The sequence below is a fragment of the Dermacentor andersoni genome, chromosome 2 (genome assembly GCF_023375885.2).
Source record: "Dermacentor andersoni chromosome 2, qqDerAnde1_hic_scaffold, whole genome shotgun sequence".
Taxonomy (NCBI): domain Eukaryota; kingdom Metazoa; phylum Arthropoda; class Arachnida; order Ixodida; family Ixodidae; genus Dermacentor; species Dermacentor andersoni.
Window position 1 is genome coordinate 160,991,227 of NC_092815.1, and position 26,958 is coordinate 161,018,184.

Here is a 26,958-nt window from a genome sequence, read left to right on the forward strand (position 1 = left end):
GCTCAGAGAAATAAAGAAGTTTAACCACAAATATTGGAATAATGGCACAGTACGAGACATATGTAGATGCAGTAGTCAATAGTGAAGAATAACCAAATTAGACAAATATAAATTTTACTAACTTACATTTTTGTTAAGCAAACATTTGCTTATTCTCTGAAAAGAAGCAAGCCTTACAGTGTTGCTTCATGTCAAAGTCCCCTTTGTGCTTGTATGTTAAGGAAAAGAAAAAGGAAGTGAGAAAGCAGTTGCCCATTTAATTCTACACGAAAATGCACTGGTGGATCATCAGACCAGACCTAGGCAAGATGTGACCTGCAGTCTATAGACAGCTCTCCATCTTCACCCATACAGCCCGCTGAGCCTGACCCATTGCCATGCACTTTATCCACCCCCTGCATTGTTATAAACAGCTTGCTACATATTTTGTTCTGATTACAACACGCTTACACCAGTAGCAGTAACAGAGAAAACTGTAGAAGAAAGCGTAACAAGGACAAAAGAAAGGAAGAAGTAATAGAAGAAAGGCTGAACTGTGACAAATGTGAAGACTTGTGCATATGCCACAGGTGGACAAACATGCAGTGATCAGTAGTTCTTACAAGTGAATCCCTGTGCTCTCAAAGTGAACTGGTATTTCCTTGGCAGAAAGCCTCTTGTTGGTATATTTTTTTGACATTCCTTGCCATTCCATTTGCTACTGGATTCTCAACTTGTACCTAGTGTAATGAATACATGATGACAGCTGCAAATGACAGCTGCGATAGGCCCTTCCACAGTGAGAGAAAAATTTGAATTCATATTATGGATGAAGGTACAGAGTAATCTGCTGCTGAAAGGAACATGCAAATATGTGGCTCGCACTCCAAAGAGCACCAGCTGGGACCAAAGAGCTCCAAAGAGCACCAGCACTAATAGCAGCAGTACTCACGTACAAAGAGCAGTAGTAGTACTGCTTCCAACACATGCTGTAGGGCCTGGCAGTGCCTGACTTCTCGCCAACGGAAATGGTTTCGCCACTTCAGTTGCTGTTAAGCTTATTATATTGAAGTGAAAAGTCTTTGTCAGTGGCGACTTCTCATTAACGGAAATAGCTTTGCCACTTCAGTTGCTCTTAAGCTTATTAATTTTAGGTGAATTTGTCAGTGGCATACAAGGTTTTGGTATTCAGAGTAGGGTAAGTGCCTACAAACGTACCTGAGTGGGTTATTATCCCTTCATGAGCATGCCCTGTCCTGCAGCAGATTGTGGCACTTAAGGTGGCACTTGTATGTTGCAATTTTTGTATCAGCAGAGCATGTGGATGGTGCTTTTGCCAGTAATAATGATAATTAATAGATGCAATATTTGTATAAAAATGTGGGTCTGCCAATGCCAAACGAGGGCTTGAGGCGCAGTACTCAGCAGATCCAGACCGGAGAACAGAATCGATTAAACATCAAAAAGCTTAATGTTTAAGAAATATTTGATTTGAACTTAATATAATATTTTTCTTTAGTGTGTTCCTTTAAGGACACGACAAGCAGCAGAGTGTCATACTTCTTTGGCAACTAATCCTTTCCAGAAAAAGTAAAGAAGAGTCGAACAAAGTTGTGTGACTTTGCAGCCCAATTTCCAGCAAAGCTGTTTCTTTCAAACAGTTGCATTAACAATTTCAGTTGCCTGTAATTAAACCACACACTTTAGAATGTTGCCAGTATATAATGATTTCGAGAACTTAAGAAATCTTTAGCAAAGGCTGTATTTTACCCACGCACATCTTTTAACTTCATGTGCACATTAGTCATGTTTCACCATTTTTACCAAATTGTATCTCCATAGCTCCACATAGTTCTTCCAGTACACCTAGTTAATTTCTAAGCTGTTTCTTAAAAAACACCTATAATGCTCTGCAGAACACGAACAGTTTACTGTGAAGGCCGTGATTAACCCATGTACTTTCAACTCTGCTTACATATCATTGATAACTTGCACTCTATTTCAACGAAATATAAACAAGATGACTTTAGTTCACCCAGGACACTGCTGGCTTCTATATGACACATGAAAGTAGGGATAAAACGAGGGTTTCATAATTATTTGTAAAGCTCATAATTAGGCCAGATACATTAAATTAAGCTATACATTGTACTTAAAGGGACACTAAAGCCAAATACTAGGTCATCTTTGACTGCTTAAATACCATTGCAGAAACCTCGCAACACTTGTTTTGTGCCAAGAAAAGACTTAGCTTACGTGAAAATTGCATCTGAAGGGCCCAAATACCTTTCATCATTATCTTTACCGCAATTCAAATCTCTCACCACCCATCTAGTTGCATATGTCATCACCGCCGTTCACTGCTGTTGGGGAGTAAAACGGCGCCCGACAGACAGTGATATATATATATATATATATATATATATATATATTTTTTCACTAAACGCAAACATGCAGCCATAGAGAAATAGAGCCGAGACAAAGTGGTGGATCTGCCGCTGCAGCTGCTTTTGGTCAAGTGTTGTGGACCGTTTGGGCATCACACGACATCACATGGAAGTGGAATTCTCCGCTGCTTGCAGTTTGTGCGAGTTTCACGAGCCAGCAAAACTAGTGCAGCACTACGTGATAACAAAATTGCTGAAGCCCGAAAGCATGGGCATTGCAGAGTCGAACGAAAACGAAACCGGTTGAGCGCCCACGTCATTGTCAAGGATAAGGACAGTGATTTTTTTCTAAAAATGAAATAGAACTGGACAAGTGGCACTGTCTTTCGGCTTATAATGCAATACGATGATGTTTTTATAACTAGTGGTTGAGTAATAGTGACAATTTAAATGAGTGCCTTCGTTGGACAAGTTCTTGAATCTGGCAAGTTTTTTTATGTTCCCGAGGAGTCTCTTATCATGTCCTGCATTTACCTCAATTTCTCTATTACTAAGGTTCTGTTTGTGATAATATTAACGCCTTAGAGATTCCCGAGCACTCGTATATCACATTAGCTTGACTTAATATTTGCCTTTAGTGTCCCTTTGACATGCCCCCGATTTTCACCAAATGTTAACGTGGGGGGGCATAAAGTTCTCTTGGGACATTGATAGTGCTTTCAAGCGTTTGTGGAAACAACTTTTTTTTTGTGTGTGTGACTGTAATATTTAAAAAAATCTCACGTAAGTATGATCGTGGGGGCAGTATCCTCCCAGAACAGTGGGCTGAATTCTGTGCTGTTTGTAACAATTGTGCATAATTTTCCAGAAATCTTGTTTTTGCATTACTGCAATGATTGTAATTTACCCGCTATTTGATCTTGCTGTTGAGTGCGGGAGTTGGCTGACGTAGAGGGGGCTTCGAGAAGTGAAGGTTTATTTGCATTTTGTACAAGAATAGAACAAAGCAAAATGACAGCAAGAAGTCCTCGACGGCTGGCAGCAAATCAGACACTGCGGCCCGTGGCAGGAAAAACATCTCTCTCTTCCCGCTGGTTCTCTGGCTTATAACCCCCCTTCAGTCCGACGGGGTCACCTCAGTTTCAGCCATTTGTTCAGCCTGTGCAGGTGTCATTTCCACCAGTCGTCGAGCCCGTACAGCTGTCATGTCCATCCAGTCGGAGGGAACATGCAAGTTGCGTCATGTTTGGCTCCATGGGCTCTTTTCTCTGATGGCTGCCTCTTTGTGGCTTTGCCTCCTCGTCTAAACGGCGCTCTGCTGGATGGGGACAGGTCATCTTGATTGACATTCCAGTGCTGCAAGCAGCATTTTCCGGCACTAGGGTCAACTACCTCGAACCGTGCCGGATTCCAGTTGCACTTTCGGGAAGCGTCATGCAGGGGGGAGACAAAAGCTCCACGTGCGGCACATGAGGCCGGGATAGTCAACCTGTCTGATGGGTCCGATAGCATGGTCGACGCACACTCGCGCACCACAACTAAAATGTGACTGCAAGTGGCTGCATTCAGAGACTTTGATCAACGCTAGTGAATGGTCTGTGTCTTACACCACATACTTTAAACTTTGTCAACATATCACCCAGGCCCTGCTCCTTTACTTTCACCAAATATAAACAATGCACTCATCTAGTTTCCTGAGGATGCCAGGGAGCCTATTACAAACCTTGTATAAAGCACGAAAATAGTCAGAATATGAGGGCTTGGCAATTATTTGGGGTGTACAAATATTTGAAAATTTGAAATAACAAATCGAATAATGTCCTATTCGAATTGGTATTCGAACTGAATAACCACTATTCATAGATATGGATATTTCTTTATATTTAAAAGCATCAAATATGCACAATGAAATATAAAACTTTAGCAAAACTATAATAAACTTAATCTGTGTGCACAATACAGGCATAAAACCTGAGAGCTTACGAAGTAGAGTAGACTACATCGCTTAGGGAGCCAGGTTTAACCGGTTATACAGCGGTCACCCGCAATTGTGGAGAGTTCTGCCTATGCGAACAAAGTGCTTATTCATTCCTAGTGCTCCATAGGGTTTTTAATAAGCAACGCTTCATAACATGCAATGTAATGACACATACTTCCTAACGTTAAGAATTCTGAGATGTCAACATTGTTTTCAATAATTGTGAAAATGGGTGTTGATTATTTGAAGAGTATTCAACATTCAATTCAATTTGCTTCTGGCACTATTCGTTTCATATTTGGTTTATTTTCAAAGCTTATTTAAGCCAGACATGTTAGTTTCACCACATATTGCACCTAACACGTTTTTTTTTTTCACAAAATGTAAAATCGGTGTCATGCGGAGTCCTCTCGGGCCACTGGAAAAATAGTGGACAGGGATCATGTAATAGATTTTAGCACTTTCTGAAGGAATTTTTTACAAAAGCTGTAATTTATCCACACGGATTTATCTTCGTATGCATATTATTAGCTTTATGTTTGGCCCATTTTTGCTCAATTTAATCTTGGTAGCAGCTACAGTTCTCGCCCATGCAGAGGGCTAAATTTTGTGTCATTCTGAAAGCACCCTCTTAACGCACCAGAGTGCTTGCATACGCATTGTAGTGCAAAAGTCGCCACACAATTCGCTTACACATCACCTGTAACCTGCCCCTTATTTTCACCAAATACAAACAAGGTACTTCATTTGAACTGAAAACCTGCTAAGAACCTTGTGTAATGCGCAAAAATATGCAAAAAACAAGTGTCCAGTAATTGTTTCCAAAGCTCATAATTATTCCAGGAACATTTAACTTCCCCACACATCGCTGCTCGTAGGACTGTGGGGAACATTGGACAGTAACCGTGTAATGCTTTTCGAACCCGTTCTTACCAGGTTTGACCATTTATGATATACAAGCGCAGTGTATGCGTCACCCGCTGACAGTTGTATCTGCAAAGTATAACAGTGCTGTGCGTTGCGAGAACAGCTGAAATTCAGACCAGACTGTGTGCACTCGCCCTCTCGAAGAAGCTCTGCTCCCAGCCAGCAAGTCAAGGTAATATGTACAAATAAAACGGCCATGTAAAACATGGGGCTAGCTAAATCACTCACTATGTCAAATAGCTTCAGTTAATCATCCAATGCCTCTGTAAATACGCTGCGCAGGAACAAAGAAAGGAGAAAACAAAGGAGAGAAAAAAAAGAGGAGATGAGGCTCGACACATGCACATGACCATACCCTCAGCTCCAATATGGGAGAAGGCAAGGAAGGAACACCACTTGCAGACGCTAGTCAAGGCAAATGGAGAGTGTCATTGGCAGTGACGCTTCAACTTGCCTCCTGGCAGCATGGTAACAGGACAGTTAATTTCTTCTCTCCTATAACGAAGCGATTTAAAGAATTATTTCAGTTAGACACACCTCATACGGCTTTTTACAAGTTCCAGCTTATAACCAAAATTTGCAATGGGGCCTGATGCCAGGGGACCTGTAAGGAACTGTTTTGCAATGTGTCGCCCATAATGTGGCCCCCATACCCTCTAAATATAAAATTGCTACTACCTTTCATGGGTGGCAACGACCATCATAGGGGAAGCTTTGTAAGCATTTCATGAAATGCCCTAAACAGGCAGAAAGTGAGGGTTTAGCAAGTCCATTTGGCTCCTTATTAACCCACACACTTCAAAATTTGCCTGCACATTACCCCTAAAGTCCCTCACTCCCATTTCCTCGTAATATTAGATTGGTGAATGTAGTTTTTTTCAGGGCACTGTCAAAACATGCCTATAATGTTTCTGAGTGTTTCTATAGTTACTCCAACTGCTTCTCTGCAAAAAAAAAAAAGACAGCTGGAAAGACAGCTTAAATATTCAGCAGCAACTGCATTTAAATCTTGCTGAAAGTCTCATGCTGCTTGAGGTTATTTGCAATGCACACATAGGGAAGAAAAGAAATTGCAGGGTGTGCATAGCATAGTACAAGCGCAGCGACAATTTTCTCCGTACTTCTGAACAAGACAAAAGGTTTTTAGGGAATGGGTTAACAAGGGAAGCCTCAGCTCAACCTGGGGCCCAACGTTTGGTCAAGGGGACTGTGCATCTGTTGACTATGCTGTACATAGATTCAAAAGAACACAGATTAAAAAAACAAACATTTTGACATATGTTTTCAGCTGAAATACTTAAATTTTATACAAGAAAGAATGGTAGGTACTAGGTAGTTAGAAGAATAATAGAGCATAATAGCACCACATTGTGTTTGGTAACCAATTTGACCATCAAAGCAAGAGCACTCTGAGAAATAACAAATATTAATCCAAGGAAATTGCCCCGTGCTTGGTTGTACACATGCATTAGCTCTATGTAGGCATGATTTCATTAACTTTAGTAGCGTGTCATTGTGCACCTTCCTGTGTGGTAATCCTGTATATTGATTTCTTGGCTTGAGCTGTAACTGAGATTGGTTACCAGCTTGTTGGATAGCAATAGCCTGCAGCCAGTGTACATTTAAATACACAGGCCATGGTTCCACCTTGGCGCATGGCTGGGCAAAGATATTCTGCAAGTGTATCATGATACAGATACAAGGTACTGAGCCAATAAGTATTTGAAATACTGATACGAGATACAAGTTTAATTGTACCTGATATGGTATTTGCCATTTGTACCTTGAGATACTTCGATACACTAGTTAATTCCTGATTATAGCTCCACGAAAAAGCCGTTGCAAGTTTTCAGGTGTTCGCTTGCAAATTTCTGATCTTCTGTCCGCAGACCTTGTTGATTTCAAATTTCCACTAGTAACATGCAAGAATTTTTTAAAGCATTCTAATCAAATACATGTATTGCTATTCTGCAAAAATTCATGGGGCCCGCCAAGCTTGCATCAAATCAACTGATATGCTGTGTAGTCGGAGATTTTTCTATTTTGCCTTTACACTCAGTATGACACACTGCTTTATGTTCCAGTCATAAAGTTGGTGTCATTTTGCTACGTGTGCATTTGTACATGTTCTTAATTCTCCTGCACGAAGCTTTAGTGCATAATCTAGGTTACGTGCATTCTACGTACATAACAATTTTTATAAACAATATGTCATGACATGTATGTTTCATTTCTATGTGTGAGTAAACAACAGCTAATGTAATGTAAGGTGTCTAGGCACTTGAGATGTAGAAACACCAGAAAATAAAAAGAATGGACGATTCCGTGTCAAATGGGGTGCCCATATCATCATTATTATGTCATCATGACACAACATGGTGAGTTTGTACCAATGATTAAGTGTGTGTAACTTTTAAGTGAATGTTAAGGCTCGACTTGAGCACGTACGCGCTGCTGAGGATGGCCCATCAAAATGCGCACCTTGATTTAATTTTGTAACCATTATGTGAAGGAGTAGATCATGCAACAGCAGATAATGTTCTATTTCAGAGAGCATGCAAACTGTCATTAGCTGCAATCAATTCTTTGGTAGAAACTTCCAGAAAATATAGTTGCGAACGATGTGGTACGTGTCGGAAGTCATTTGCATGGTACAACAAAGCTGTCTTTCGCATTTTTCATGAGAGGGCATTGTGATAATGTCGACAACCTTTGAGAAACATTGAAAATGCATCGCGGGACTAACCAGGAAATGTTAAGCTCATGGACGTGTGCACAGCGGCAAAGGAAAGGGTGTTAAACTGAGGTTGGGGAAAAGCATAATAGATAGGGGTGATGGAGGGGAAACCAGCTGCAGGACTATAATGAACAGCATAGAATGAAATCAAAGAGAGAAGTCGGGACACTTCAAAGCCCTGAGCAATACTGTCAGAACCCATTTAATGGCGTCTGAACGCAGCGTTATAAGGAAGAATTTGCCAATGACGATTCGTCTGCTGCTTGCGGAAATATCGCGCAGACTATTCAGAATGTTTTGTTCTATTAAAGTACCCATATAGAAGTTAAGGAGGTAGTTACCCTATTGAAGGCTGTGAGTATGAAAGTCAGGTGGAAAAGAGTAAATGAATCTGAGTTTGAAATAGTGCAAAACAGCTGAACTAGTACATTAGAGCAAAATGATAGGCTCCATGTTCCCTTGTAGACACCTTCTCATGGTGCTTGCTAATTGTGATAGCAGCGACATTTATTTATTTATTTACAATAACTCTAAAGGCCCTCGAAGAAGGGTATTACATAAAGGGGGGGGGGGGTTGGGGGGGCTACAAGAAACAAGTGTACATTCAAGTGCAGCATACATAAAAAGAAAAGCATTTACAAGAAAATTTTGCCGCTCAACAAGGCAGTGCAGTTATCATATGTGAAATTGAAGCAAATAACAACGTACATAAAAACGTGAGGAGCAAGCAACAACTCGCAAAGCATCAAAAATATCAAGGAACTTAATAAGTTAATAAGAAACCACAACATTTTTAACAGCACGTCACAGTAGTGCTAATTATTTCCTTAAATTTGGCTATGTCAGTTTCCATGGCTGTGTATGAGGGTAAATCATTCCAATCGATCATAGTGTGTGGTATGAAGGATTGAGCGAAAGTTGATGACCGACACAAAATGTGTTTCACTTTGTTAGGGTGATCGCGGCGAGGAAAGATAATCGGCGGTGACTGAAAAGTCATCACGAAGTGAGGAGTGGTGGAAAATTTTATGAAATAGTGATAAGCGAGAGTTTTTGTGACGAAGGCTCAAGGATTGCAAATCGACTTGTTTCTTTAATGGTGTAACGCTGGTGAATGGTGAATAATCTGAAAAAATAAATCGAGCAGCATGGTTCTACAGGGCTTCAAGGTTAGAAGCTAGGTATACCTGATGGGAATCCCAAATTGCCGCAGCATATTCAATTTTCGGGTGAATGATTGTGATATGTGCCTGTTTTCGTACAAGTGGTGGCGCTTGCTTGAGGGTTCGTCTAAGTATTCCAAGAGTGCGGTTAGCAGCTGCCAGGGTTAAATTAATATGTTGATGCCACATTAGGTCAGACTGGAAATGAAGGCCAAGGTATTTGTAGGAAGTGGAAGACTCAATCATGCTGTTATTAATGAAGTATGTTTTTTCAATTCGAGACTTTCATCCGTTAAATGTCATTAACTTGGTTTTAGAGATATTAAGCGACAGCCATTTGGAGCACCATAAGGTAATTGCATCAAGGTCAGATTGCAAGCATTGGCTATCGACATCAGAGGAAATTGTGAAACATTGTTTTGTCTTGTTATCCAAATCATTCCTCATGAACAACTGCTGACCAAGCTTTGTCCAGCTGTTGTAGAATAAGGTGGCACATAGTGTTTTTTAGGTCAACTGACTTCGAACAGCAAACCAGCACAAAGGCAGATATGGGACAGTGGCTAGCAGAATAAGTACAACAAAACATTGCTTTCTTGCTTGGTGCCCACTTTTGCAGCTTTGAATTCCATTATGGAACGTCTGTGCAGGTATACATAGTAGCGAGTGGGTCAAAACTTGTAAAGTGTAATCAAAGTGCTCTAAATCTGAAGTTATGTCCGTTGCAGTTCCAGATTAGGATGTTTCTGCACTCTGCAAAACGTGTGTAGAACTATTGGAACAGGCATTGCATTTCATGACACATGTTCAAAACATATTTCTTGAAAATGGTGTACAGCACGAACTTTCTGGCAAAATGGTGTGGGTATGAGCACTGGCTTGACTTCCCTTCTGCAGTTGCAACATTCTACCTAACAACTATAAGTGTTATAATGACTATAAGTGCTATCACTGTAACTGGTGCCTTGAAAAAGACAAGTCCACTTGTCGAAACGTTGACTCCCGCTTTTACCTTGTTTTTGTTTTGCTCATCGTCTTGTATTCCCCACCCCCACCCCTGCCTTCCCTGTGTTTTTCCTGGATAACTGCATCTTGTATCTTATGTATCTTAAGATACACGATAGTTTGTAAGACATATTGAAAATACAGATACTGGCACATTTCCTGCCGAATGTATCATGATACAGATACAAGACACCCAAAGAGTATCATAATATAGTATCTGGAAGTACATGCATCTTTGATACTGCCCAGCCCCGGCTTCAGGACAAATATGGTGCACCCAGCTCCTAATCAAGAGCTGGCTGCATTAGCAGGGTGCGGCAAGGGGCAGCAGTGGTAGCGTGCGTGTGAAACTGCCGACAGCTGTGTGGTCTGTTCGGGGCACTGCGAGGTAGCCAACACCTCAAACGAGTTTTGAAGTGCTCGCTCAGATGAGTTACGAGTAAAGTTACCGGAACATTAGATACAACCAGCAACACATGCATTAAAAAGTTGTAAAATTTGATTGTTTATGCTAGTGCCACTCAGCATTGACCTCCTCATTCGTGCTTGTTTATGAAAAAAATTGAGTTATCATCCAAGTGTTCTCGTCTCTTAGAATAAGCTTTAACTCCTGTCAATTGCTTTCTTTAGTGACTCTAGCTGTCTTTGTGGATTTTGCTGTGAGTGTCTTGTACCTTAAGTATCTTCAGATACACGACAGTTTGCAGCAAGATGTGTTGAAAATACAGATACTGGTACGTGTCTTGCCAAATGTTTTATGATACAGATACAAGATGCTCAAAGAGTATTTTTGAAGATAGTATCTGGAGATACACGTATTGATACTGCTCAGTACTGGCTGAAGGACAAATCTGGTGCTGCCTACATAATTGTGTGTGGCAATAGTACTACAGAATTTCGTCCTCCTTATTAGGCTCTATGTGGTAGTGAGAACATCAGTATCGCAAGCGTAATGTGAAGACGTGGAATCCTGCGGCCAATTATTTTCTTTTTATCCTTCTTGATTTCCATTGATATATAATTTCTCTAATTCAATTTGTAAGAACAAGTAATTTCCCATATGTTGTCCTTAGTGTCCTTGTTTGGTGGCTTCTTATGATATAACTATATATACTGGGTGTTTCAGTGAACACTTTCGAATTTTTTAAAGATTACCTGTAGCAGATAGCACAATTCTAGTCCATCAGCTGGCCTACTCGAAGAGGTGGACATTGCTTGCACAAAGAATTAAAATGCATAATTGACTAACGAAAATTTCCTAATTAAGTTTTTCTTTAATTGTATGCCTTGATATTGTAGCCCCCTTTACACAATGCCGCCATAGGGCCTGTAAGGTATTTTAAATAAATAAATAAACTACCTTATGGCACATATTGCAATTTACAAGTTGTAGCGTGGGGGTTTGCAAGGCAGATCCACTTGGTACGAATGGTCAGGATGACACCAGTTTTGAGATATTTACTCCAGAACTTTGCAGAGAAATGCCTTGGCATTCCCGTTACCTTTGTGCTCAAATGCATAAAACGACGTTTTGTTAAGGAAGTAAGTGGAACGACAGTGCATTTTTACCGCCAGTTTGACGGCACGTATCTCGTAAAATGGTGTCATCCACCCAATTGTGTTTAAGTGGATGTGCCTTGCAGTCTCACCCGCTAGAATTTGTAAATTTCAATATGTGCCATAAGGCAATCAGCTAAAAACTTAGGGAATTTTGATTATTTAGTCGATTATGCATTTCAATTTCTTGTGCATGTCCGCCTCTTCGAGTAGACCAGCCCATGGACTAGAATTGTGCTATCTGCCTCTGACAATTTCTAAAAATTTGTGAGAACGTTAGCTAAAATGCCCTGTATATATTGTGAGCATCAAGACTAAGTTGGACCAGTTGGTTAGGATTCATTGTAAGGTTTGTAACAGCACAACACAAGTTTAAGCCGATCGCAGCGCCGTGTTGTCATTTTTTTTCCTTCCGTTTGTCTGTGTCTTGTGTTCCGCTGTTACGAACCTTACGATATATTGTGGGTGCTGCATGTTCATTTCATCTTCCTCATCTGTACATACTCATCATCACCACTCGAGGCCATAATAGTGGGTGGCTCGCTTGCTGAAATAAAAGGGAGACTTGCAGCCCAACCATCGTTTCAAAAGTGGTGGAGGTGCGGGAGTTTGTACAGCAAGCACTGAATGTTCATCTGAACTTGATGCACACACACCCTGCATTTCGTCACAGCTGCCGATTGTCTGATTCTACCTGGCCATGAAGATATTCTAGCATTGACTTCTGTTATTATCATTAATGGTGATCTGTTCCTTGTACCACTCGGTCACCACATCTCCAGCGTGCTCATCATCGCTCCTAGCCTGGCGAGATTTCACGACAGAAGTGCGATAGCCACGGCATTTAATCCAACTTTTCGCCAATTGTGATGCCCCAAGGCACCGCTCATACTTGCTACATAAACACCAAACCTATTGGATTTCCCCTTCATATGGCAACACGATGATCTTTGCGTTCACCTCCTGATGATGGTACTGCTGCTTTAACAGCCATGATAAAATGATGGTTTTACTGTTGCAAAGAAAGAAGACCTTTTAGTGCTGCTTAAAAAAACTCTGATTTTTATTTGACGTCCAATCAAAGCTTCTCTGCCGCACTTCCGTCGTAGTGCATAGCATCGAAACCGATGGCAGCTTCATTGTAGACCACCGCCCATACTGCGTTTCGTCCACGGAACCGATAATAATGGAGGAAAACGTTGCCGACATGCTTCAATGTGACATTATCTGGCCGTCATCAAGCTATCAGTCGTCGCCTATTGTGCTAGTCCAGAAGAAGGACAGTTCTTTACGATTTTGTGTTGATTACGTATAGAGCACTTGGTAAGATCACACGCAAAGACAGGTACCCAATGCCAAGAATCGACGATGCCCTTGACTCCCTCGAGGGTGCTGAAAATTTAAGTCTCGATCGCCTGTCGTGTTATTGGCAAATACCTATGCACGAAGCATACCAGAAAACTGCCTTTGCTGTACCAGGTGGACTGTACGAATTCAACGTCATGACCTTTGGGTTGTGTAACGCTCCTGCAACCTTTGAAGGTATGATAGACACAGTTCTACATGGCCTGAAGTGAAAAACCTATTGCTGTTATGACAATATCGTTATTTTAAAGCGAAGATTTCTTTGCCTCTTCAACTTTCCCACTGCTACTGGTGCTGTTGGTGCTGTTGTCTGACACACTGTGTAGGGGGGGGGGAAGGGGGTTCAGAGCATGTGTCCACATGACGGGAGCGAGACAGAGAGGAAAGGCAGCGTGAGAAACCTGTTTGGACCCGACCGCGTCGAATGTGCACGTTGCCCCTCTGGAGCTCCCTGGGCGTCGCCCCATTAGCCTCTTGACAGCTGTCATTATCCGTGACCCCTATCAAAAGCATTGAAGAAATTGCAACGCTTACCTTTCTACTAACATGCAAGTCTAGAGGGTACATAGATAGAACTGTAGAGAGGAGGGAGAAGTGGCATTTCCCATATAGGGGAGGGGGGGGAGGAAGGTGATGTGAGAGGGCTGGGAAACCCTACTGCTATACAACAGCAGTTGCAGGGAAACTGGATAAGCTTAAGTTCAAGGTATGGTACAGTATGTGTCAGCTATTTGTGAAAAACAAGCACCATGCAAATATGTCAAGCGGACAACTTACACAAGGCATGCAGAAGCAGAGCCACAGTAATTTAAGCGCACTGCAGCATCTCGGCGACGCTGCGGAAGTGGTCGCACGTCACATCAACACTTCTGTACCTGCTGCGGTAGGTTTGTGACTATGGCATTGCTCGAGGTTGCGGGTTCAATCCTAATTGCCGCATCCACATTTTGAGGAGCAGTATACAAAACACGCTAGTATACTTAGGTGCACGTTAAAAAGCATCAGGGCATCAAAATGTGTTTGGAGTCTGCCACTACGGCATGCCTCATAATTTGATAGTGTTTGGCACATACAGCCCCCTGACCAAATTCAAGTTTAACACTCCTGCCACGAGGTGATGTGCCATGTGAGGCAATGATAATGCTCGAACCTCTCGGAGGTTATGAAATGTGGCGCACAACACCTCAAGCAAACACCTCTCCCTGTGTGTTCTGTGTACTGTGCAGGCAAACAGCAGTGGCGCATGCAAGGTAACATTTAACGTCAACTCACCACTCTCGTGTCAGACTAAACGTTGAAGAAATTAAGCTTTCGCGGTCAACGTCACCGCTAATTATCCTCAATCAAAGCAACCAGCACATAAAGCTTCGCTTACATTGATTCCCACTGTGCGTGGGATCCGCATAATTTTTCTTCCACTTCTCGCCAGCACCATCAGCGTTTGGACGAAGCTTTGACCTGCATTTCTAATGCTGGTCTTGAGCTGAGCACTAAAGAGTGCCGATTTGGCAGCAATAACGCAAAGTGCTGGGCCGCTTGGTCAGTAGGGATGGCATCCGACCAGACCCAGATGAGATTGCTGCTGTGCTTTGATTTCCTCGCTGAGAACGTCAGAACCACGGAGTTTTCTTGGCCTTGTGTCCTATTTCCGGCGCTTTATCCGGCACTTTGCAAGCATAGTGTCGCCACTGCACGAGCTGTTGGCCTCGGGCACTCCTTTCACTTAGACTGATGACGGAGTCTGCTTTCCAAGCCCTCAAGCATGCCTTAACGTCCAATCCTGTTCTCTGCCATTTTGATGACAGCACGCCTACCCTTTTGCTCATTGATGCTAGTGGTCACGGGATCGGTGCTGTCCTCCTTCAATGTGACAACACTTCACGAGGGAGAGTTGTTCCATATGCCAGTTACGCACTAACGGCTGTAGAACAGAACTACTGGATAACAGAGCAGGAATATCTTGCTGTAGTTTGGGCCGTACAAAAATTCTGGCTACGCATTTATGGATGCCACTTTACCATAGTTACTGACCATCATATGCTATGCTGGTTGTCATCACTGAAAAATTTGTCTGGTCACTTTGGGCACTGGCTTCTGCAGTTGCAAGAATATTATTTTGATGTGACCTACAAGCGCGGCAGGAAGCATCAAGATGCCGAGGCTCTCTCGCTGCCCCCTGCTGCTATCATCTGTGAGCATATTTGCGTTACACTTCACGGGGCCATATGACCACATCTTCACTGGCGTTGTCACCACTAGTGCCTATCAGCACGCTGCCCTCCAACCACTACATTGAGTTCGCCTCTTGTCAACGTGCTGACCCATACTGCTGCCAAGTTATATAACATCTATGCGGAACTTCACGTCCGCCTAATGCCAGGTTTTGGCGCCAACTGAAGTTGATGAGGGTAGCTATAGGGGCTTGTTGGTATGGCATATCTTATTTTGTTGTAGCGCAAGCTGAACAAGGACAACAGAAAGGCACATCTGTGTGTCCGTGTGTGTCCACCAACTGAAGCTGTTTAAGTTCGAGAACCATGTGCTGCACTGTGACATTTACCCTTCAGGTGGACACCTTTGGGTTCCGGCTTTTCCTTGTTCGGTGCGTACACAGGTCCTCAAAGCCTTTCACAATGACCCCTCTGCTGGCCACTTAGGTTTTCACAAAACTTAAACCGGATCAAGAGCTGTTTCATCTTGCCTTGCCTTTCTATATTTGTGGCTAAATATGTTGCTTCTTGTGCACTTTTTCAACTGTGGAACTGACCAACGTCTCCTACTGACCTGCTGCAACCCATTACATGTCCAGAGACACCATTTGACATCGTGGGAATAGGCCTTTTCGGACCTCTTCCTATCGCGCCGACAGTACAGTGATCGATTGTGACTTTTGATCACCTTACATGCTACGCAGAGACAATCCTCTATGCTCTGGCTCTGCGTCAGACGTCGTCACCTTCTTTCTGGAAGTCATCATGTTATGCCATGGAGCACCTCGTGTCCTGTTAAGTGAGCCAAGATGTTTTTGTCGACTATCCTCGAAGTACTCGAAACCTGTCGTACAGCTCATAAGAAGATGTCAGCGTGCCACCCACAAACAAATCGCTTGACAGAGCAATTTCATTGCACATTAGCTGATATGATGTCCATGTATGTCGGACCAGACGACAACTAGGACACGACACAATTCATACATTTGTAACATTTGCTCATAACACTGCTGTTCAGTGAACTACTGGGTACTCCCCTTTTTACCTCGTTTACGGCCGTTCGCCAACGTTTATACTCGGTGCCTCTTTCTTTATCCCTACTAGCTCCTCGGCCTCTGTGTGCTAACATTTTGTCTCCAGACTTGATAAATGTTGACCAACATGCTCGACTCAATACGGAAGCCAGCTAACAAGACCTCAAGCAGCATTATGAGAGTTCTCACTGTGACGTTTCCTTTTGTCACGGAGATAAGGTGTTGCTCTGGACACTGTTCGTACCCCGGGCTTGTGTGAGAAGTTCCTTTCGCGTTTTCTAGGATGCACATCATTTCAGAACAAACCTCCCCTGAGAACTGCCGTGTCACTCCCATTAAGTGCCTTCTGACTGTCGTTGCTGTGGTTCAGAGTTTGCTCACATTTCACGTCTCAAACCATTCGTTCAGCATTTCTTGCCAGTCTAAGTTGCGGCCAGGCTGTCTGCATCAATGCACTGGGTAAATTAGTGCAAGTGCTGCATGTGCATTTCATCTTCCTCATCTGTACATGCTCATCCTCACCACTTGGGGCCGTAATAGTGGGTGGCTCGCTCGCTGAAATAAAAGGAAGATCTGTGGCCTAACCGTTGTCTCACAATATATATATATGTGGAATTTGAGCGATGCTGCAAGGTAAACAGAACAAGTATTTAATTTCAACAGTTTCGACTGGTAGACTGTTCATCAGGGCTTAAAAAAAAGATGGCTGTGACTTAGCTAAGGTTAAGCCCAGGATGCGAAGCATACTAGCCTTTATTTTAGTCGTTGAACCACTGTTTAGCCTGGTGAACTGCTGTTGCTTGGCTATATTTGGTTCGGCTAGACGAAGAAACAACTCGTGCGTTAATCTGCTTCGCCTTCAAGAGTGGAACGCGACAGCGTTCCCGTCGACCCGCCAAGGGGTGTAAGACAATGGGCTACGGCGCAGCGACTACGCGCCCCGCATTGGACGCGGTGAGCGTCGAGCAACGCAGCGTTCGGCGCGGCAACGAAATGTGCGCCTGAGCAAGCGACGCACGCCTGAGCCTTAGAAACAGCTCGTTTCTAAGGCAACACCGCATTCACTAGAGGCGCTTTTGTACCGCTTTGAAGCATCGTACTCGTGGCTCAGTGGTAGCGTCTCCGTCTCACACTCCGGAGACCCTGGTTCGATTCCCACCCAGCCCATCTTGCAAGAGTTGAGCCAAAGCCACCTAGAAACAAGCGCAGCTGCTTATATACCGCCGCGACGCCGCGAGCGACTGCGCGAGTTGGAGCCCCGTTTCTCCTCTGTCGTGACGTCACGGTGTCACGTGGTCAGCCTTGAAGGCGACGCCGCGAGCGACGGCGCGAGTTGGAGCCCCGTTTCTCCTCTGTCGTGACGTCACGGTGTCACGTGGTATGGCATGGGGTCAAAGGTCATTGAAGGCGACACCGCCGCGCCTGAGGAGCTGGGTTGAGCTCTAGTAATATGCTTCGCATAAAAAAAAAAAAAAGACGCTTCGGCACTGATAGTGAAGACGGCAGACTGCGAGCATGGTTGTTCTCACATACACCAAACCGAAAGGGACAGGGGTGGCAGTGATTGATTCTTTCTAGGTGCTTTGAGAGATTTGCAGCAGCCTTATTGACAACAATGCAAGGCAAGAGGATGGTGGAGTCCCTTGTATATAGGGCAAGAAGGCCAGTGAGAAAAAAAGGGGGATCGAAGGAAGGGAGCCATAAGTCAGAGAAGTGCAGGGGGACTTGGAGCAGCATGGACGCGTAACTAGGCCAACCTCTCGAGTTGTCATAGCCTTTTTTTCTTGAATTTTATGACGTACTGGTCAGTCTGTGGTTTTGTTGGGAGACCTTCTTGGGGACTATGCAAGCTTTGCTGACAGTGGATAGGCTATGTTGAGCGAATAGTCAAGTGGTGGTGGTTCAATAACATATGGTCCGAGGTTAGAGATCTGGGATTGACACAGTACCAGCTTTCTGGGTGGTTTAGTTAGTATGTCCGAAAAATCGAAACATGCTATCTTTTTGTTCGCTACCATACATGATCAGTCATTATGGGATCTTTTGCGCAGGCGACAGCGCGATGCAGACCATTCCAAGAGATCTGAGGAAGAGATGCAACGCCGGATCGAAGAGGCAGTGACCGTCCGCGTGGCTGAAGAAATGGAGCGGCGCCGAGAGGCCATGGAGACGGAGGTGCGACGTCGTGTCGAAGAGGCCCGACACAACATGGAGAAACAGCTGCTCCAAGAGTTGGAGCAACGCCGAGCTCAGATGGTTGCCGACCAGCAGAAGCGGGAGGTAGGCCACCGCCGGCCCCCCATCCTTCTGTCTCTTGCACACCACCCTCTTCTCCTTGCTTTGTGACTCTGCTGCTGGCCCGGTTGTCCATGGGCAGTAGCCAGTAGATCGTGGCGCACACTTGCGGTAGCCATTCTGACAAACTGTTAACTTCTAGACTATGTGCTCTTGGCCGCTTGCTCAATCGAGAGCCAGAGCTCTTCAGTGCTTTTTGTGCCTTGGTGCTGCTTGCTTTAAAGCTTTTCCATATTGTGCTGGGCACTGCAATGTTCTTTTTTTTTTCCTCTGCATTGAAATACATATACCAGCCAGCTTCTCCTTATAGTCAATGTACGCGTTGCATGCTTCAGCGCTATTGAGCTCCCTCAGAGTAATGGTACCTAACCTCGAAGGTATTGCTTTTGCGAACCCGCTGCAGGTGTCAGGGACATGTCATGGCTCTCATGTTTTGAACGCAATCTGCTGGACTATATTATACTAGTCAGTTTTCCATATGAAAGTGGTGGTTGTGGGGCCAGTGTTTTGGGCTTGCTCTTCCGCAGTTAGTCTAGTGCATTTTGTTGCTCGCTGCAAGCTTAGCTTTGGAAAGCGTGGTGCTTCATTGCTTGGACTGGCAAGCTAGTGATTGGTACAGCTAGCATTTCCGTATTTTGGTAGGTGTGTTCTATCTGAGGTACTCATTTGCATATGGGACTGCCTTTTCTTTTCTTGGCTGATGATTAAGTACATTGTTCACAGTAACATTGGAAAATAGGCTTCCTTGCATGTACGGTATGTGCATCACAAGCTATGAACTTCCTGGTGATATAAATTTTCTTGTTTATGCCTTGCATTATGTTGCTTTCATAGGCTGCTGGGTTCTGGATGCTTTTCAGGAAGTTTCTTTGCTTGGGTTACTTGGAATGTAATTTAGAAGTCTGATTATGTAAGGAGGTAAAGATTAATCCTTTGTGCTAATTTGGTGTTTTTCTAGTGCAATTGGTTAATCACATATTTCATTCATGGTCATCAGAGCAAGGCATCAGTTTTTCAAGCTTTCAAGCTCTCTGTGGTAGTCTTTTTCCTTTTTTGAAGACTGTAAAATAGTGCGTTTCATTCAACAAGCATGCCTAGTGATGTCGTCTGTGAGAGCAGTTTCTCTGTGGATAGCTTATTTTAGTTTCTCTTACCGATTTGCATACTAGGCTCTGATAATTCAGCTGGCTTGTGTTTGCTTTCCATGTATAGTGTTTCATCACTGCTTCACTGTTTCTAGCGGACATTTGTGCATTGGAATTTTCTTATTGTTATGCAGATTTATATAATCATTGCGCACATGTCTTGTAGTAATCGGACACAAACAAGATTTAATTATGTGGTGACTTTTAATGTATGTAAAACGCTGTCACTGTTATTGTTTCATAGTTGTGCATTGTCATTCTTTCCAGTGGTAGCTCCAGGTTATGGATGAACATGCATTTTAGTGCACCATATTGAGGATGTCTAGCAGATAGATGAGTAAGATGGTTTGCTAGGCTAGTTAGAGTGTAGCCATGATGGGAAATAGCACAATAAATTAGGAAGAAAGAAGGGTGTAAAAAGGAGGGTCAAAAAACAGTCCTCTGTCCTTAAGCCCTTCTTTTTTCCCTAATTTTTTGTGCCAATTTACATCAGGTTTGCAGACATTTAAACGTGGAACCAAAGATGTGCTGTCATTGAAGAAGTATGTTAAGGGTACAGTTTATTCTGCACCGCTGTAAGCTTTCGTTCTTGGGTAGGTTACCATGTGCGGTACAGTAGAAGCCTGCTGATGTGTCTCGTGGGATTGCAAGAAAAAAGAATGCACAGACCAAGAAAACTCATGCGCAGGTCAACACCAACAAGAAGAAAGGCAGTGTAGTTGTAACTTAAATATGGCTTGTTTATTCGAGGTTGGCATTAAGCTGCAGGAAATTGGATCAATGTTGTCAAAATGTCATCTCGGAGATAATCTGTGTTGTCATGACTAATGTTTACATATTTCGGAATATTGCTTTCAATAAGTGCAATACCTTCTTGCAGATGGCAATAGCACTTGCACTCTCGTACAAAGCCGGTCAGCCACCAATACAGTAATGCTTCATTGGTAAACATATTTTCTTTGGGCACACTACAAAATTGAGGCACGCATTCCTTGTATGCTTGCTGGTGTGTATGAGCTCGCTCCTGCAGGCCTATGCGGCTGCTGTGTCCCATGAGCGTGCACATCAAACATTTCCATGCCATGTCGTATGCCACTGTACACTCCCTTGCACCAGATCCAGTGTCACCAGGCCACATTTCTCAAAATTTCCCAGCTACAGTATGAAATTTTGCTGTGCAATACTGCCTTCACTTATATTTACAATGTTTTGCATTTCCGGTAAGCTGTAATTACTATTGGCAAAAACTGTCTCTTGCCTGTCTAGACAGCAGAGTCCCAAAAGCAGCAGATGCAATCTGCATTTTGCTGCTATCCGATGGTCAAGCCTAGCCAAGCCGGTGGAGAGACAAAGCAGTTTGCCCTCTCTGAAGCTTCCACAGCTGCATGCTCCGATTGGTCTTTGGCAGCGACATTTCTCTGGGCACATGGTGGCAGGTGTGCCTTTATCTGACTGGTACGAATGTTCCCGCTGATAATATTACTGCACCCCTGATCTGATCATAGTAAGCTTGCATGTGACGGCACTTGTACAGGAGTGCAGACTTTATATCGCTGTTTTGTCCAAAGTGAAGCATACAATTGGGAATGGCACGAAACATTGTAACTGCTAGTAGGAATACAATACACAGGAGTTAGTGCAATTTGTTATGCAACCCTGTAAATGAAACATTGTAGCTAGGAATATATTACAAGGAGTGCATCAGTGGTGTTGTATACTACAACTCCGTACTGATGTGTAAAGACAGGATGGGATTATTTAAATAAAGCAGTGAGCTTAGATTTGTTTTCACTAAGGTGGCCATTTTGGCTTGTTTGGTAATCCATTTTAAGCATTAATTTATATAGGATTCATTTTGTCACTAAAAGGTTTGTCATTTGTAAACAACTAGGTGCATGGAGATTTGGTAGTTTCTTTGGGTTTACCACAACCACGGTGAAAATAACTTATAGGTTGAGCTTTTATTTATGAAATTTCTATTGTGTCACCAAACTTCAGTTTTCATGCAGCTGTTCCGAAAGTTTTATATTTTGAAGCCAGACACATGATAAGTATCTGTAAATTCTTAAGTTATGACAGTAATGGTTTTACAGCCTCTGTTATTGCTGTCATTGCTACTCAAAGGCTGATCAAAATTGTGAAAGGAAGATTTGAGGTCGTAGCAGAGAGTATACTAATGTGGGTAGATGTTGAATGGTGAGTCTTAATAAATAAGATATTGGTGTTTTACAGCACTGGTGCTTTGGTTGGTAGTTTGTATGAGAAACTTGAGACAGTAACATAAAAATTTTTGGTATAAGCACTGAATTTTTATAGCAGTGTAAAGGAAGTCACCTTGTGTTCATTAAGATGCAGGTTTGTGTAAGTGGTCTCATATTGAAAGGAAGAGGTTATGCAGACATTGCTAGCAAAATGCAGAGGCTGTAAAATCATTAAGTCGAAGGCATATATAAATATGTGGAAGGATTAAGGAAACCATTGGATAAGTTTTTGTCTTGTCTTCAAAGCCTTTCGTGCGCAGAAAATCACATGCTGTGCCACTTGAAACTGCAGCATGGACAGTGGTGGCACCGAACTGTTGCTTGCTCAGGAGTGCACTCCGTGAAAGAAGGTGTGCTTTTGGAAAGATAGGGACAGAGAAAAAAATATGGTCTGGAGTGCGTTTGGAGATTGTACGTGGTCCAGCATTTGGGGATGCCACTGCACAAGCAGCAAGGTGGAGTGTTATGTTTAATTCGAGACTTGTTTCCCCCTCGCACGCCAAGTGCCTCTTCCAAGTTCTCTCTAGGCACAGCCGTCTCACCGGAAACCAAGCGTGAGTGTCTGGAATCAGTTTGTCATGCAGGGAAGCTGACTCAACCACAGGCAAGAGAATGAATGCGTCTCTTTCACTTGGCACTTCTCGCAGTGGGGGGGTGTGGGAGGGCTTCGGCAAAACTTTTTGGGAGATGAAATAGAGGGCCTAGGAAAGCTTTTTCCTTTTTTTTTTATTCGCTGACGTTAAGCCTGACAAAACAACAAATGCTAAGGAAGCTGTGGTCAACTGTGCGTTTCTCTTGTCTGCCCCACGAGGCTTCATAAAGCCTTGTGGTGCAAGAGTACGTTCGGCGGTGTGCTTGCGGGGACCGAGAGCAGAGGCGAATTACCTGGGCTGCTTTCCCCTCAGGTGGTAGTCCTTGGGTGAGTTGTAGGGTTATACTTTTCTAGACTCAAAATTCTTGGGAGTGCTAACGCTGTCGCATAATTTGGCTTAGCATAAGGGTTGGGCCAGCCTTTTTATTTTAGTCTAATCTTATATGTTAAACTTTCTTTTACTACTCTTAGCATGAAGCGGTACCATTCAGCATTGGGGCTGCGTCAGCCCGCGTAGCAATCATGCTTCTGTCACTCCTATACTGTTCTCAGTTTAGGAGACATGGCAAAGAAAAATGAGTGGTAGCACTTTCAGAGCAGGTTTGCAGAGTTCAGTGATGGAGCCCTTGATTGATTTGTTTACTAGCAATTGATAGTAATGTTTATGTGACCATTACTGGTCGCATTTGAACTTCCCTTAATCGCTATCATTGCGGGAAGGATTTTGTAAAGAACTAAACTGTTTGTGTGCAAGTCGTGTGATTGCTACGCAGTGCTGGCATTGATGGAATTGGCCCAAGTGTAATTCTAACTTCTGTAAATATCCTTTTGTTGTACGTAAGCTTTAGAATATTAGGTTACATAGAACTTTTATGAGTGGCTACAGTTCTATGAGCATATTAGTTGGTTTAAGTACTGTCGTTAACCGTATTTTCTTGTGATTTCTGTAGGAGGAGGAGAGAAGACGACTTCAAGAACTTGAGCAAACTCTGGCAGAAAAAAGCAAGCAGTTGGAGGAAGCGCAGCGAAGCTTGGTATGTGTACTTTTACGAAACTCACCAGTAGTATCATTGGCCATGAATTATTCTCACTGCAGTAGTACTGCTAAAAAAGTAGGGCTGTGGGAATACTCAAATATCACTGAATCGAATAGTGACCGTTCGAATGTCTACTATTAGATTTTTTTCAAATATTCGGTATGGAGCCCCTTGTGTTTGATACCATGCAGGCAACATTTTGTTGTTTTTGGTGCAAAAGGTGCATCAAGCGTGTAGAGGATGGGCCACCCTTGGATTTTGTGGTTGTGGACTTAGTCTCTATGAGTGCTTCTGCCCTATTCCATGCGCTCCCCAACGTCGGCCCGATGCGGATATTGGACGCAGTGCCCAAACGTCGCAATTAGCGGAATGGCACCATATCGGCCAGGGCTGCCTCTGTCAATACAAGGTTCATCCAGGTCAACAGGTCTGATTGAAGCAATAACGCAACGCGGACAGAGGAACTGGCAAGAAAAGCAATGGGTATTTCGAGAAGTTCAAACACAAGTGCGTAGACTGGGCAGATTAGCTGCTGGAAGGGACGCAGATTGTGCTAGATATGCGGCGACGAACCTAACGCTGCTTCATTGAATGGCCGTGAACCTAGCCCCTATGTGTGACCTTGCGTGATCACTGTTTGGCAGCTGTACGAGAGCACCGGGCGAACATGCCGCAACCTTCTTGATTTCAGACTCTGACAGGTGACAAATTGCTTCGAACCTGAAAATGAAAAGGTGCCTGCTCTTTACCTCGCAGCACCAGCTGTGGCTAAGTGCGGAGTGGTGATCGAGCCACATGATGTGGAGTTTGTGATTTCGTCTGTTGCACAGATTGACCTTACAATAGCCCACCTGCCATAAATATGGGAAAGCTGTGCTGTAGTTTGGAGATAAACTGGAAAGCAAAACTTTCTATGCAATGAACGATTGCAAGTAAACTTGGGTGCACTAATTGACTGAGAAGCTCATTGGTATTCATTACTACTACCATACTATTATTTCTTCAGCTTTAGAGGGAAAGAACCACTTCATTCTATTCAACAGACATCCTATTGATAAAAAAAAATATTTTCCACACCTTTATACACTGGAACTGAACTGTAATGAGTACTGGCATACTAATTTGGTGTTTGCTTTAATAAGAGTAGACCATACTGTATATCTTCATTTCTACGTACCTAAGTTACTGTAGCCGCCTACATTCTTTTTGCATTGTTTTCCTTCCAAAATTTGTAAACATTAACTGTTGTGACCAATTTTCTGATGCGATATTAGATTCGATTTTCACCTTTTTTTTTCAAGAGTAGGATATTCGATTTGAAGTCCACTATTTGGTATCTGCACATGCCTAGTAAAAAGCCATTTGATAATAATCGGCAAACGCTCAAGCAGGTTACAACTACAGTAGCTGATGGTGTTTGCTAGTGGGACTAGTTTTTGTTACAACAAATGTTCGGTGCATCTGGACAAATATCAGGAAGCCTTAAGGCAGTTTTTCACAACACGTCTTATGGGATCGACATACTCTTGGTTACAATAGGCATGACAATAGAGCGGTGTGAACATACAAACATGGGATTATTGCTTCTTTTATACAGTGCCAGCTACCGTATTTACACGATTGTAAGTCGACCCCTTTTTTTAAATTTGAAAGTCTGAAGTTGGGGGGTCGACTTACAATCGAAACAGAAACATGGCCCCGCCAAAAAAAAAGCGATACCAACGGGAGCTACAACGTAGTTACAATTTTATGTTTGCTCTATGGCCCTACCCGTATCTTTTTGCTATCCCGCGTGTTTGTTCGCTTTTCGGAAGGGTTTTTCAACATTTTTGAGAGTCTTGCAGTGCATGCAACACTCATGGGGGGGTGTCGATAGTTGATGGAAGCGCCGCTGTTCCGATTTGCGGCGGCACCCTCAGAACTGCGGCGCTTGCGGGGAGTATCGGTAGTTCATGGAAGAGCAGACACCGCTCGCGGGTTTCTCTTTCTCTGTTTAAAGCACGACCGGCTTTATTACTAGTCGGTCGTGGTTTATAGGCATTGGTATTGGTTTGACGCGTTCCACTTGACTGCCGGCTACGTGCTACTTCTATGCTTCCCCAGTCGTCATGAGTGCTCCAGGCCCACTAATTGTTCGGCACTCGTTCACAGCAGCGTTCAAGAGGGCTGCCATCCTTTACGCCGAAGAAACAAATCACTGCGCAGCGGGCCGCAATTTCGATGTTTCTAAACGGGTGGTGCGAGAGTGGCGACTGCAGCGAAGCGAAATGTGTGACGGCAAGTGAGAAATTTCCCACGTGCTGAAGTCTGGACGCTTTCCGGAGCTGTAGGCTAAGCTTGCGGCGTACGTCGCTGAAATGCGTGATCGGTCCCTGCCAGTGAAGTGCGACGTGGTCATGAAACAAGCCCGGACCTTCGCCTTAATTTTAAGGTTCTGCTCCACCGTGAGTACAACGAGTGGCTGGCGGCAGAAGACTGCGAATTTACGCCAACCGGACCTGTCAAAAGAGCCTCCCTGACGGCTGCGTGTGGCTGGGTGCATTTGGCGTGGGCTGCTGTTCTGCAAGATGTCCTGGTGCGGTCGTTTGCCAAATTTGAAATTTCGCTGGACCACGACGCGCTGTGGGACCGCAGCAACGATGACGATGGCAGCACTAGTGAAGACGAGTAGTCCAGTGACCATGTCAGCTACTAATAAATTTTCGTTATCGAATGCGCCCTCGGGTATGCTCTCAGATTTTTTTTTTTTTTCCGGTCAAGCGATATGGGGGGGTCGACTTACATTCGAGTCGACTTACAATCGTGTAAATACGGTAACTGATGTACAGTTTAGGCCAGTTATTGTGTAACAACTGATAGTGCATGACCGGATATAATGCTGTCGTATTCTGACTCCCGTTTACCCTGCCATAGAACTCAGTGTATATGTGTACCGCTTATAGTATAGCCTGGCGAGATGAAATATCTGTTATAAGGCAGCTGGGGCCGGGAAATCCCTCGGACAAAAGAGGCTGCTAGCAAGCTGCTCAGTGAGGTGCGCTGATCGAAGAGAGACTGATGAGGGCAACGAAGAGGAGGAGGAAACGCCAATGTACAATGAATAACAAGCATGCTGTATATCATGAGAAGCCAACAGATACTGACACCAAAGGCAACATAGGGGATATATACCCGGTTCGGTTCCCACCTGCGACAAGTTGTTTTTTTCATCCACTTTAATTTCCATTAATTTATCGTTTCCTTATTTCATTTATTAAGCACAAGTAATATCCCCTATGTTGTCTTT

General features: G+C 43.5%; 1 protein-coding gene across 3 annotated transcripts in view; it reads left to right on the forward strand.

Annotated features, from left to right (window-relative positions):
- Positions 1–26,958, forward strand: part of LOC126540517 (uncharacterized) — a 40,316-nt gene that overhangs the window by 4,428 nt on the left and 8,930 nt on the right. The window contains exons 3-5 of one of the 3 annotated variants that reach the window (XM_055076074.2): positions 18,394–18,622; positions 21,049–21,237; positions 23,586–23,670. In XM_055076074.2, the coding sequence (XP_054932049.1) occupies positions 18,394–18,622; positions 21,049–21,234 (415 nt within the window). In that variant the 3' untranslated portion in view covers positions 21,235–21,237; positions 23,586–23,670. Of the gene's footprint in view, positions 1–18,393; positions 18,623–21,048; positions 21,698–23,585; positions 23,671–26,958 lie in introns of those variants that run through there. The other 2 variants (XM_050187332.3, XM_050187331.3) reach the window with 2 other exon arrangements.